Here is a 13,365-nt window from a genome sequence, read left to right as displayed (position 1 = left end):
ACTTAAGTGTTCACTACTCTCAACAGAAATGTCTCTCAGTAAGGGCGCTTGCGTTTCTTGCGAATCTGTTAATTCTTTGTGTTCAGTTTTTACACTAGTACGAGTGGCTAGTACAGTGTCAGACTTAAGTGCGTCGTCAGAATTATCTGAAACGTTATCATAAATCTCCTTCAAATCGGTAATATCTGAACTCATTAAATTAAAAAAAAATCACCCATCAGTGTTAAATAGACATGAAAAATCAGTCTACACAAAAACCTTGCCTAGCCATTTACAGTAAATGTTTGAAGAATATCGTAATAATTGCCAAGAAAAAAAATATTACTGGTTCTAGATAATTTCAGTGTATTTATATATATCAAATAATAATAAGTAAGACACTTATAAATTAAACATTATCCTACACGACGTATAACGTGTGATGCTGTGCTGTAGGATATGTTAATGTGTGTTTATTATAGTGTGTCCTTGTCCTACCTATTATTGTTGGCTTGATTGTAGAATTCTGGGAATTTTTTGAAAATCTGGCCTGTAATCCCGTAGACTTTAGCGGCTTGGATGACAGTCAGCTGGAGTCGGCAACAAGGTCAGGGTTGCTGGTGTGTTGTTTAAAGATGACGTCCTTGAAGAATTCGTGATGGCGTCTGGTGTTGACGAGAGTAACAACGGTCAACCACTAGAGGGGTGATGGATGGCGAACCCAATGAACTTTCACTGGTGTCGTCAGGCGATCCTGTGAGGCCACATAGGTTAATGTACCTTGGAGCTGGTAGACCTCTTGGAGTTGACTAAGTATGACATGTCAAGTAGTTGGCCTGTACCAGATGTAGCAGGTTCCAAAAAGAATTTACAACACCCTGTTTTTACAAACCACAGAAACATTTAGTTAAACAACTTGGGATGTCTAACAGGTATTTGTCTCAACTGTGCCTTGGGCACAGAGTTGTACCGTAGCTGTATGGGTTGGTTGTTCTTTGGGAAGGTAAAAAATGAACAGACAGCATCTCCACAACACTTGAGAGTTGGGGACAGCGGGTGTCTGAGACGTTGGAGTCTTTGTAGTGATGGGTACCCACACAGCTAAGAAGAATGTAGTGGGTCACGTCCACTTGAGATGGGGACTTAGGTCATCGGCCTGTCGTCACCGGTGTTGCCACACTACAGTGAATTTTTGTTAACTCACTTATTAAATGTTATTGAGAAAAAAAAACTTGTATGTCGATCTGGGACGACATTTAAATATATCACTTGACATATAACATTACTCACGAGAATATATACGGTATATAGTCTGTTGCCTTGGAGAATGACACTTAGAAAATTTCACTGTTACTTGGGTTACAGTGACGTCGGTTACTTGCACAGTTAGTTACACTGTTTCACTGGTTCAGTTAATGGTTCTATCCTTTCGCTGCCACCTTTATATATATAAGCTTTGGGTAGAGTTCCCTTAACTTGGGTTATAAATAAATATGTTGAAGGGTTAAGTTACAAACCCAAAATGTTCTTTTCTCCTTTTATTGGCAAAACTATATTAGTCACTGTCTATTAGTAAATGAACCGTAATTAACACTGTACGCTGTGAGTGTTAGTTAAGAACGGGGGCTCAGCTTGACTGAGTTAGGTCACCCGTCCGATTCTCGTGAGGTTCAAGTCAAGACTGGTGCCTGTGAGGGGACGCTGATAGAGGAATTTCCCCTCACGTGAGCAGCACATGGCGCCTCACAGCTTATGGAAAATTACAGTAGGGTGATACGATTATATAAACTAAATGTATTAACCCAAATTTATATAAGTGTTGTTGCCATGAGACAGGGGTTAATGCAAGTATGTCGTCTCTAGTTGTTCCCACTGCAGCAGAATGAACCGTTGTGGCAAGACGGTGACCCTTCAAGTTGACTGTGCGAATTTGTTTTAGCAGATTATTTCCTTGTGAGGGCCGTGCCTATGTCGACCGTAAGTCTGGAAGTCCGTTTCCGTCATTTTTCCCACGGACGGCATCGGCAGCTCATCTTGTCAATGTCCTTCGATTTTTTCTTCGCAGACACTGGCGTGCCCATTGTCATGAGAACCGGTGGAGGATCACAGTTCACATCGTCTATACGTTACAACGCTTCCTGGTTTGTTGGGAGATGGAGCACCGGGTGACTTCGCTGTACAACTCTCTGGCCAACGGAGACGTGAAAGCTTTGGTCAAAACAGTGAAGAAGCTGATAATGTCGACAAAGAGGGGACACCTGGTCGAGGACGACTTTGCTCATGGACTGTTGGAGCTAAGGAATACGCCCCGTGCTGAAGGAAGGTCGCCAGCGTAAGTATTTTTGGCCACCCCATGAAGTTGGCAGTACTGGCACATCTTCGCTCGTTTCCTCCAGAGTGGTAACGTGCTGCTGATGAATGTGACTCCAGGGTTGAGCACCTCAGAAGACAGGCGAAGGCAGGGCATGTTTCCACAGCGTGACAGCTTTCCCGACTGGACCTCGACTCCTATGTCGATGTGCAGGACCACAAGACTTGTCGCTGGGACTGTATAGGTGTTGTTGTGAGTATTGGATCTCACCGGGACTACCTTATCAAGATGGGCAGTAGCTGCATTCTGTGGAGGAAAAGGCAGTTCCTTCATCCCCAATGTCCGATGGTTCCAGAGTCGTTAAGTTTATATCCAAGGCAAAGCGCTCAACAGTGACCCATGGCCTCTGCCGCACGCAAGTCTGAAGGAACATCCATGTCCGCCGCTTTCATGTCGTAGTGGCCGCCGCCAGCGCCGAGGGCTGCAGCGACTGGATGTGCGGTGGGATTCTCAGACTTGCCGCAACGATAAGGAGCAGAAAAGAGACAGATATCGTGGGTCCTTAAGTCGGCCCCAATGTCTTGGGGGAGGTGTATACTACTTATATACAGGTATATGAGTATGAGCTCAAGTGGGTGAGCCCGCCTGTGGCGTGCTGTTCTCTGGTGTCGTGAATGATAGTTGTTTGTCTGAGTTTGTTGGGTATGGCGGTTCGTATCGTGCTGCACTACTGTATGGACCTGCTAAATAAATGCATCTGTTAAGATTGTGTTTTCCTTCAGCCATCAACTCCAAGCAACATTAGAACAATACAAATTTCACTACGAATTCCTTGTAGCCCATCCTTAGGCCCCCCCCCCCCTCGAAGATTGTATGGGATAGTGATGCCCATGCATTTTGGCCTCTAACAATTGAATTCAGGTTGTCTGACAAAAATCATTATATTATTAGTGTATTATATGATTATAGTCTATTGTAGTCTTTTAGTTTATATCATTCTAACGTTACTAGACCTTGGTGACATAAATTCAAAGTATTTAGAGGTTTTGTAGTTAGCTTGAATATGTTCTTTGCTAAAATAATTGTTTTTATGCTTATTTTTATACAAGGTTGTTTATATTCTATATATAATTATGTATATTCTGATATGCGTCTGTTGGAAGGAGAAACACACATACACGGAAAGGGCTCCACAAAACCAAACAACTACGTCTTTGATGGAGATGCTTTGTTCCAAGAGCAAGTGACCGTACCTACTACATTTGGGGAACTCTCAGAGTTTATTTGAATAGCTTTCAAAAGAATCATGTTTGGTTTATATAACGGATACATCCACCCTCTCTCAATCAAGAGTATTGAAAGAGATCGAAGAGGCTCATCCACAGCATATTTTATCAAAGGTCCCATGAAAAATATACCAAGAGTTCGTTGTCAACATACACACCCAAACAAGCTAAAGATTACCTGTTTCCTTTTGAACGAATGGAAAAAGGACAAATACGCACAGAAACTACCGGACAGAAAGATCTACTTTGTTTGTGAAGACAAGTGCACCTGTTTTATGAGTGTTGGTGGGCAGAAGACCGTTTCAGAAGATGTTGAGGAAGTGAACTCCATGCAGAGAAAGCAGACGCAATGATTGTGCTCCACTGCTTGCACATTGCAACCCACAGCTCATGTCACGAAGTGTAAGAGGATGTACCTAAGTCGTACCAACAGTAATGAGGTATATCACATGTCCCTTCGGGATGAAGTAACTGCATTAATAAAAACCGAATGTGAAAGGACCTGGGTGTGTATGTTGACAATTAACTGAAGTATTCGGGCCATTGTGTGAAGGTGAATCAAGCAACTAAACTAGCAGCTCCTATAAGAAGGTCGTTCAGATATCTAAACGGTCCGTCCTTCGTAACGCTCTTCAAGAGTGAGGTGCTTCCCGTCTGGAGTACTGTCACAACGTCTGGTCCCCGAGGTATATTAGAGACTATCAGTTGATTGAAATTGTCCAAAGAGATTCGAACGCCTGCAACTGCCTAGCTTATACCAAAGACGGGCAATGGGTAACGTAATTGAAGTTTTTTAAACTTCTCAGAGGGCACTACTCAGTGGAGTGTCCATACCTGGAGCTGGCGGACGACCACCCCACATGTAGTCACAGCTCAAGGTTGAAGAAGACAAATGTCCAGAAAACTGTAAGGGCAAAATTTTTCAGAGTGAGAACTGTAAACTCGTGGAACAATCTGTCATACAGTGTTGTGACGGCACCGAGTGTGAGCTCTTAATAGACCAGACTTGACCAACACTGACGCAGGTGCAGATACATTCAGAAGCCAGTACATGTTCAGTACTTGTCAACAGTGCATAACAGAGACGTGACCAACCACCTAACGGGCCAATCAGTGGCGAAGAAAATAAAAACAAAAAAGCAACAGTATCTATAACTGTGTGGTCTCCAGACACCGATGTGCTCATTTTTCTGCTGAAATTTACACAGAATATCAGACTGAAAGTTCTGTTTGATACTGGAGTCGGCAACAAAAGACTCAGACATACAAAGCGTAATTACATACAAAGCGTAATTCAGGATGTGGGGAAAGAGATCTGCCAAGCTCTTCCTGCAGTTCAATGTATTCTGTGCGTTTGTCAGAAAGGGAATGATCACAACTTTGAAGATCCTCAGCCAACACCTCGAGTTTTTTAGCACATTCGCACAATTTGGGAACTCTGAAGAAATTCCTGACATTGTGCCGTCATGCCATAGGAGATGGTGGATGTGTTGATGGAGGACCCAAAGAAGACAGAGGAGGATGAAGAAGACCCAGAATTTCGTAATCTCTTTGAGCATGATGACTAGATTTTGTGATTTTTTCTAGTCTTAACCGAGTAAAAGATGAATGAAACTCGTAAATTTTTTCAAAAGTGAAACTGGTTAAGATAGTTTTTTAATGCATAATTGAGTATCATAAATAGATTATGTAAATTTCTTTCTGTAGTCTCGACTTACTCTCGATATGAAGTACTTTTTTTTGCCATTGAATTTTCCCTTACGCTAAAAGATGAATATTAAAACTGAAATGTAAAATGCATTTCTTTTTTATTCTATTAAAATAGGTCAAGACAGCTTTTTGTTGCCACTGTCAATGCTTTCAGCTGTTAGGTTGCGAAGATTTGAACGTCATGCTGCTTTTACATAACATGAGCCTACTTCTTATTACAGAGGAATATGTCTGGCAGACAAGCAGATACTGAAAAGACATGGCTCAGACAACCGAAAAAACATGGTCTCCAAAAATTCCGAGGGGGGGGCGGGTTCGATACCTGGCCCATGGACCATGAGGACAGATGCAAACCTCCTACAGTATGTTTGACCCAGAGGAGGCTACTTCACATGCCAGTTTGGTGTATAATGTAATAAACTCCCATACTACCATATGTAAACAAAAAGCATATAAACATCTAAGTTGTTCAAACATGTAAAAAGTAAAATAATATCACGTTGTTTTGAGCTGACGACAAACAAGATAAAAGATCGAATAACCGTTGTCATAAACTCTTAACACTTTATCTGCCATGTTTATAACGCTCGTTGAATCTTCTAACAGAAGAGTTTTATATACATTGAAAAATGTCATAGTTATGGAATATTGTTGAATACAAATTTCTCAACTACTACAGCCCGGCAAGAGGGGGGAGGTTCTAATGAGTTGTGAAGGTTGCCCCCCCCCCCCCTACAATTACTAGCACATTTTAGCAAGACACATACGTCTCCATTTTAAACAATATTTTATATATGTCTATGTAATAACCTTCATGGGAGTTATGTTGAATAATAATGAACTACAAATGTATGGTGCCTTGCTAAGCGTTAATCTGCACATAACCAAAATAAGAGAGAGACCTAAGCGAGGTTACGACTACTGATCAACCTGTAAATGAGAGCAAGCGTAAACCACTCAACGAATAAATAGCATGACTGTATTAAAACTAAAACCAAAGAAGAAATACTTGCAACAGGTGGAACTGCTGCCGACCAACTTTTCATTGTCATTCACTGTTTTGTTGTTATTTATAATAAACGTAGTTTGTCAAATTCTTCGGTGTGTTTTTATTGCAAATTACATAATAATAATAATTTGAGGCCATTACATTTAGAATCAAATACATCCATTATATACTGGGTCATGAAAGTGATCCTGTCACAAAAAGGACGCTTTACTGATATTCCAGCCGTCCATCTATCACCCCTAGATTACGTGAGAGTTGCATAAAAAGAAAATAAATAAATAAATAAATAAATAAATAAATAGATAATAGATATTGCTCAGACCTGCAGCACATGCTGTGAATACTACCCTAATTTGCTGTAAAATATTATAGGCATTATTTGTGTTTTCCAGTATGCATTTATATCCTTGCCCAATACACACTGTTATAACTGAATTAGTAACTCTTTATACCTCTCCCATCTCTCTAGCCCAGAACACCCTCCTCAACTCACAAAACCCGCCACCCACTCACACACCAACCCCAATGATCCCCCGGACCACCTCTCCCCTTCATTCGTGAAGGCTTCAGATTCGCGAGTCGACACTCTCGGGATTCACACCTCACGGATTAACAAAGCTCACTGTAACAGTTGGAAAAGTCCTCAGCTGTACATCCACAACATTGACAGTTAATACAGACTTTGTCTTCTCTGGTTTATGAGCAGTGCCACATTTTCTGAAGGCTCCTTAGGAATCTTCCTTTTTTTTGCAAATGAATCAGCTTGTACATTCACACTTCTTGATTTAATGTGTGAGTTGGGCTTAGGTCTGAACTATTTAGACTGTACAGTTAGGATTCCAGCAATCAGTAATGTTATGTCCAACTCACTTACCAAATGAACATGTGACATCCCTTGAATAACTGTTGGTATCATCACCATTTTCAGATGCATGAGGTTTTTTGTGAATACTTCCCCAATTCACTTGAATCTCCATGAGTCAAACCTTGTGAGTCAACCTTCACAAAGCGCTAAGATTCGCGGACTCTGGGTAGTGAATACTTATCTGTTAACTTAGTTCCTGTAACAACCTGTGTACAATGAAAGACAAAAGTCGTGTCGTGAAATTTGGTGAAAACATATGCCGAAGGGCTAAACATTTGGTGCGCTCTGCCTTGTGGTAGGGGGCACTCATAATGTTTCACGAGTTATATTTAATCTTTGGACAAAACCGCGACACGACTTGTACACTCGCTACAGAAATTATCTGCAAGGTGGGTACGACGGATGTCAAAATGAACACTGCTACTTCTGTTGTCTCGGTTGGGTTGTTAAAATCCTTCGTCCGCTATGTCATATTGTCTAGCAAAATTTTTTGCAGATTCATTTTGTTGCGAGGGTACTTCTCTCTTGTCTAGGTACTGGCTGATTTCAGAAGAACATTACGCTTAAATTGTTCTAAAATCATAACTTTTTTAAGCTGGTCATTTGTAGAAATTTTACTAGCCCTTAGCCATTTCCCAAAGTAACGGTTCAATTCGTCGGCAAACTCTAAAGTAAAAAATGTTGGGTGCCTTTTGTTGGTTCCTAAAATTTACACGGTATGTTTCAGCAACCTAATAATATACCTGTAACACACTAGTCTTTATAACGTGGCAATTCATGTTATATTCACTGCTAAGACTGACATAAATTTGTCTAGCTTTACCTAAGAGTTTTGTCCGCACCAAAACAGCCCAATATTGTTTATCCTAGAATTCTTACCAAGATCAAAAGTTTTCTGTATCACTGTACTGTCATGCGTACTGACAACTGAAAAATTGTGTTAGTGATACTGGGCTAATTGTAATTATTGCAATGCCAGCCCCTTTTCCCCACCATTTTATCTAATATTTTGTTTTCATACTTTCCTACATTCTTGAACTCTTTTCATTCTTCTTCAATTCCCTTCCCCTCGCCTCAAATTAACATGTATCCAGCTTGTCTTAGAGGGGTACGGATGCTGAGTGGATACAGTGATCGGTTCCAATCCTGAGGATCACTGGTTCGAGTTTGGGTGCACCTATTGCAGAGTGCAGTTGTTACTTCAGGGGCCAGATATTCAATGTTTATGCTTCCGAGAGAAAAAAATTTCTTATAATAAAAGCAAAATACACCACAAATATTTCGTTAGGTCAACTTGACAAGGAATCGTATAGCAGAGCACTGGTTCCTTACCTTCCAGGACTTGGTACTATTGTGTGACCTGTAACATGCACCGTTGTAGGCGATGTAGTTGCTGAAGGGCGAGTTGCAGGTGGGCGGGGGGTGATGGTTTTGCTGATCCGGGTCTGTTGAAGATTCTAGTTACCTTCTCATCAAACCTGAATAAGCTCAATATTCAATTATATGAGTGTCTGTTAACAGTTACACGCACACTTTGTGACTGGTGAAGGACAGTTTAACTTGGGAATTTTTTTTTCATGAAGCCAAATAAATATATATTGTTTCAGGTGTTAAAGTGGCTGTAAACATAAAGTGGGAGAAGTTGAAGGACACTCTACAGAGAATATTATTTGAAGATCAATGTAAATATACACAAAGATTGGGTTGGTATGATAATAATAAAAAACAAAAGCAGCATCACGTGGAAGACGAAGCTTTAAATTTGAACACTACTGTACGCTGGCCATAATGACATGCAGCCACTATATATTTTACTAAACCTTTTTTGGTTCTATCTGTGAAAGGTTTAGCAATCTGATAACCTTAAACATTTCTTAAGAACTGTGAATACAGGTCACGTGGAATTAATTCGTAATTCTGTATCACAGTTTGTATTAAAGCACTTTGACCTTACTTGTATGAACATGACAATATTTAGCTAATGTTAACCCAACAGCAGTGTTCCCCAACCCTGTGACCCGGGTCACAGTACTGTGACCCAAACCATCTACTAGTGTGACCCGACAGACTACTGTGACCAGGTGCTGTTACCCAGGAGCAGCTGTGACCGACACTGTGACCCACAAAAATCAGTGAACAAGTCAATCCTGCTATACCCTGTGCACACTACAAATCCACACCCGATACCAATCGCGTCAGTGCCTCTTTGAAAATAGCGCACCTGCTCGCTACCAAAAAGAAACCTTTCACAGAGAGTGAAGAAATCATCGTACCAGCAATGAACATCCTTGCAGAAGAAGAGCTTGATAAAAGTGCTGCTTTGAAGCTAAATGAGGTCTCCCTTTCAGCCACAACAATAGATCGCCGGACGTTGATGATTGCTGAGGACCTGCTTGTACAGGTAGCCGAAAAAGTTAGGAAAAGTCCCTGCTATGAATTGCATTTTGACAAGTCGACAGCTTTCACAAACAGGATTCAGGCGATATGCTTCATTCACTTTTGTTGATAGTATGCACTTGCAAATGACAGAAGAGTTTCTTTTCTGTGAAGATGTTGGCGCAGAAACTACCGGTGAAGCAATTGCAAAAAAAAGTTCTGGACTGTCTCACCCACAATGGGATTACAATTGAAAAGTGTTCACACATCACAACCTATGGCGCAGCGAGTATGGTTGAGATGAGAAATGGTGCAGTGGCAAGATTGAAAGATTATTCACCGAACTGTTGAAGTTCTCACTGCGCCCTGCATCGCCAGAATTTGGCATCAAAGCATCTACAAGGTGAGTCCGATTTAGATGCAGTAATGAAAACGTGCGTCATTATCATCAATGATATCAAGAGCAAAGCTAAGAACTCTCGCATGTTCCATGACTCCTGAGGTTGGGATGAGGGAGACTGAGTAGACCCTGCTGTTTCACAGCGAAGTGCAATGGTTATCAAGCGGAGTTGCACTGAAGAGACTCTTTCAACTAAGGAAGGAAGTTCATGGCTTCTTGCAAGAATGTGGCTCACCGCATGCATTCTGTTTCATGCAAGTGGAGTGGGTTGCTCAGCTTTCTTACTTGTGTAATATATTCACCAAGCTCAATATGTTGAACCTTTCCCTTCAACGGCCAGGTCAAGATGTGTTCACTTCCAATGTCACAATTGAGGCATTCAAATTGAAAATTTCAGGGTGGAAGAAAAGAGTTGAGAGAAGGGACTTTTCAGACTTCAATGAGCTTGGGCACGTGATTGCAGATTACAAGGACGAAGTCATTGACGACAAAATGTTGTTGTGTCCCAACATCTCACTGTTCTCCAACAGAATTTTAACCACAATTGTCCTACTGCAAATGAGGAAGAAAAGAAGAAGAATAGTTGGATAAGAAACCCATTCCTTATCTCAAACTTGAACGACAGCAATCTTCCCTCTCAAGAAAAAGACACACTGATCGAACTCCACTGTGACTAAAAAATAAAGGACTTTTTCAACAGCCGCAACCACACCGACTTTTGGGTATCAGTGAGCGAGAAAGAATCATATGAGCTGATTGCTGGTAAAGCACCCCAAGTTCTGGTGGCATTCCACAGCACTTACTCCTCTGAGAGAGGGTTCTCAGATCAGCTCACCATCAAGAGCAAAATAAGGCAGAGGCTTGGACAGACGATGTTGTCTGCATTCATGAGTGGCAACGACAAGAAATATCCCCCCACGATTCAACTTGCTTCACTGCAATTATCCAGCAACAAAAATCACACTGAAAGTATCCAATGCCATATGCAGTTTGTAATGAGGCGTGGCTGCCCAAATAAATTGTATGTGTAAGTATTTTTTATTTTGTACTTTGTACTATAAGTGAAAATGTAATGATCAATTTTATTGGATAAATGCAGTTTATTGTAATATATTTGTAGTGTACACTCATACAGAAGTATGATTTTCCTCTTAAATGTATCCTTTTTATGATGATAACTTTATATGTGACCAAAGGATTTAGAGGTGCTGAGAACTGTGACCCATTGCTGAAAAGGTTGGGGAACAAAGACGAGGGTAATAACTGTACAGAAGTTTGCATTAACTGTTGTAGTTTTGTTGAGACACATGATAGTTGAAATAGTTCTGAATATAAAATTCTTTAATTTGTAATTAGTAATGCTATTATATGTCGACATTTAGAAAGAAAACAAAGACATACAGTACAGTACCTTGCTTCGTCATGCAGACATAACCATACACATTTGAACAATGAACATCGCTCCACTGGCCTGTTGCGTAGGAAGCAACCACACATATATCCTGTAAATTGAAACAAAGTTAAATATTATTATGTCTATATTGTGCAACACTGAATTAATTCACAAAACATCTTTTTAAAAGCATTCTAGAGTGGAGACCCTTCCAGGCAAAAGCATGTCATAGATTAACTGATGCAGATTAAATCGTGTCCGTGTGATAATTAAGTAAGATCACGACATCAGAAACTGAGCCTTTCCAGTGAGCCTACTGATGCAAATGAGTCCCTTTGAAACTTAGATGAGCGGTAACTATCCAGCTGTCATTAAAGCTTGTACTGCTATGGGCCGCAATGCTAATAAAACCTACTTGCTTTTAGTCAGCCTTTAGTTCTATGGCTAAGAAGCAGATACTAGGGAATGGCTGTTCTTTGATTGTATCTCCATTAGTTGTATGGCATCACTTACTACCTACCAGTGATGACTGATACCATTTTTATGTTGAATGATTAAAGATATTTTCGCATGAATTGGTAGAAATTTAAAGTATCCTTCCACATTTCGTGTATTTTAAATATGAGTCTTATTATTTTGCCTGGTGACAGCGTAAATTCAGCAAACCTCCACTGATAGTGGTCGTCCTTGTTATGAAAAGACAATAGTGGTCGTCCTTTTTATAAGGACAGTAGTGTCCGTCCTTGTTATAAGAGACAGTAGTAGACGTCCTTTTTATAAGGACAGTAGTGTCCGTCCTTGATATAAGAGACAGTAGTAGTCGTCCTTGTTATAAAAAGACAGTAGTCGTCGACCTTGTTATCAGAGACAGTAGTGGTCGTCCTACTTATAAGAGACAGTAGTGGTCGTCCTACTTATAAGAGACAGTAGTGGTCGTCCTACTTATAAGAGACAGTAGTGGTCGTCCTAGTTATAAAAAGACAGTAGTGGTCGTCATTGTTATAAGAAAAAGTAGCGGTCGTCCTTGTTATAAGAGACAGTAGTGGTCGTCATTGTTATAAGAGAAAGTAGTGGTCGTCCTTGTTATAAGAGACAGTAGTGGTCGTCATTGTTATAAGAGAAAGTAGCGGTCGTCCTTGTTATAAGAGACAGTAGTGGTCGTCACTGTCATAAGAGACAGTAGTGGTCGTCATTGTTATAAGAGACAGTAGTGGTTGTGCTTGTTATAAGAGACAGTAGTGGTCGTCATTGTTATAAGAGAAAGTAGTGGTCGTCCTTGTTATAAGAGACAGTAATGGTCGTCATTGTTATAAGAAACAGTAGTGGTCGTCTTAGTTATAAGAGACAGAAATGGTCGTCCTTGTTATAAGAGACAGTAGTGGTTGTCCTTGTTATAAGAGACAGTAGTGGTCGTCATTGTTATAAGAGACAGTAGTGGTCGTCATTGTTATAAGCGACAGTAGCGGTTGTGCTTGTTATAAGAGACAGTAGGCTGAGTAGGGGTCGTCATTGTTATAAGAGGCAGTAGTGGTCGTCATTGTTATAAGTGACAGTAGTTTTTGTGCTTGTTATAAAAGACAGTAGTGGTCGTCCTACTTATAAGAGACAGTAGTGGTCGTCATTGTTATAAGAAACATTAGTGGTCGTCCTAGTTATAAGAGACAGTAGTGGTTGTCCTTGTTATAAGAAACAGTAGTGGTCGTCATTGTTATAAGAGAAAGTAGTGGTCGTCATTGTTATAAGAGACAGTAGTGGTTGTCATTGTTATAAGAGAAAGTAGTGGTTGTCCTTGTTATAAGAGACAGTAGTGGTTGTGCGAGCTATAAGAGACAGTAGTGGTCGTCATTGTTATAATAAACAGTAGTGGTCGTCCTAGTTATAAGAAACAGTAGTGGTCGTCCTAGTTATAAGAGACAGTAGTGGTTGTCCTTGTTATAAGAGACAGTAGTGGTTGTCATTGTTATAAGAGACAGTAGTGGTTGTCCTTGTTATAAGAGACAGTAGTGGTTGTGCGTGTTATAAGAGACAGTAGTGGT

At 40.5% G+C, this 13,365-nt stretch overlaps 1 protein-coding gene across 1 annotated transcript in view; it reads right to left on the bottom strand.

Moving 5' to 3' along the window:
* Window positions 1-13,365, bottom strand: part of LOC121867236 (macrophage mannose receptor 1-like) — a 255,702-nt gene that overhangs the window by 31,524 nt on the left and 210,813 nt on the right. Inside the window, exons 14-15 of the mRNA XM_042367088.1 lie at window positions 11,348-11,438; window positions 8,493-8,605 (exon numbers count right to left, since the gene is read on the bottom strand). Of these exons, the coding sequence (XP_042223022.1) occupies window positions 8,493-8,605; window positions 11,348-11,438 (204 nt within the window). The remainder of the gene's footprint in view (window positions 1-8,492; window positions 8,606-11,347; window positions 11,439-13,365) is intronic.

The sequence above is a fragment of the Homarus americanus genome, unplaced genomic scaffold (genome assembly GCF_018991925.1).
Source record: "Homarus americanus isolate GMGI-L3 unplaced genomic scaffold, GMGI_Hamer_2.0 scaffold6317, whole genome shotgun sequence".
NCBI classification, from domain to species: domain Eukaryota; kingdom Metazoa; phylum Arthropoda; class Malacostraca; order Decapoda; family Nephropidae; genus Homarus; species Homarus americanus.
This window is presented reverse-complemented; position numbering and strand designations above follow the sequence as displayed.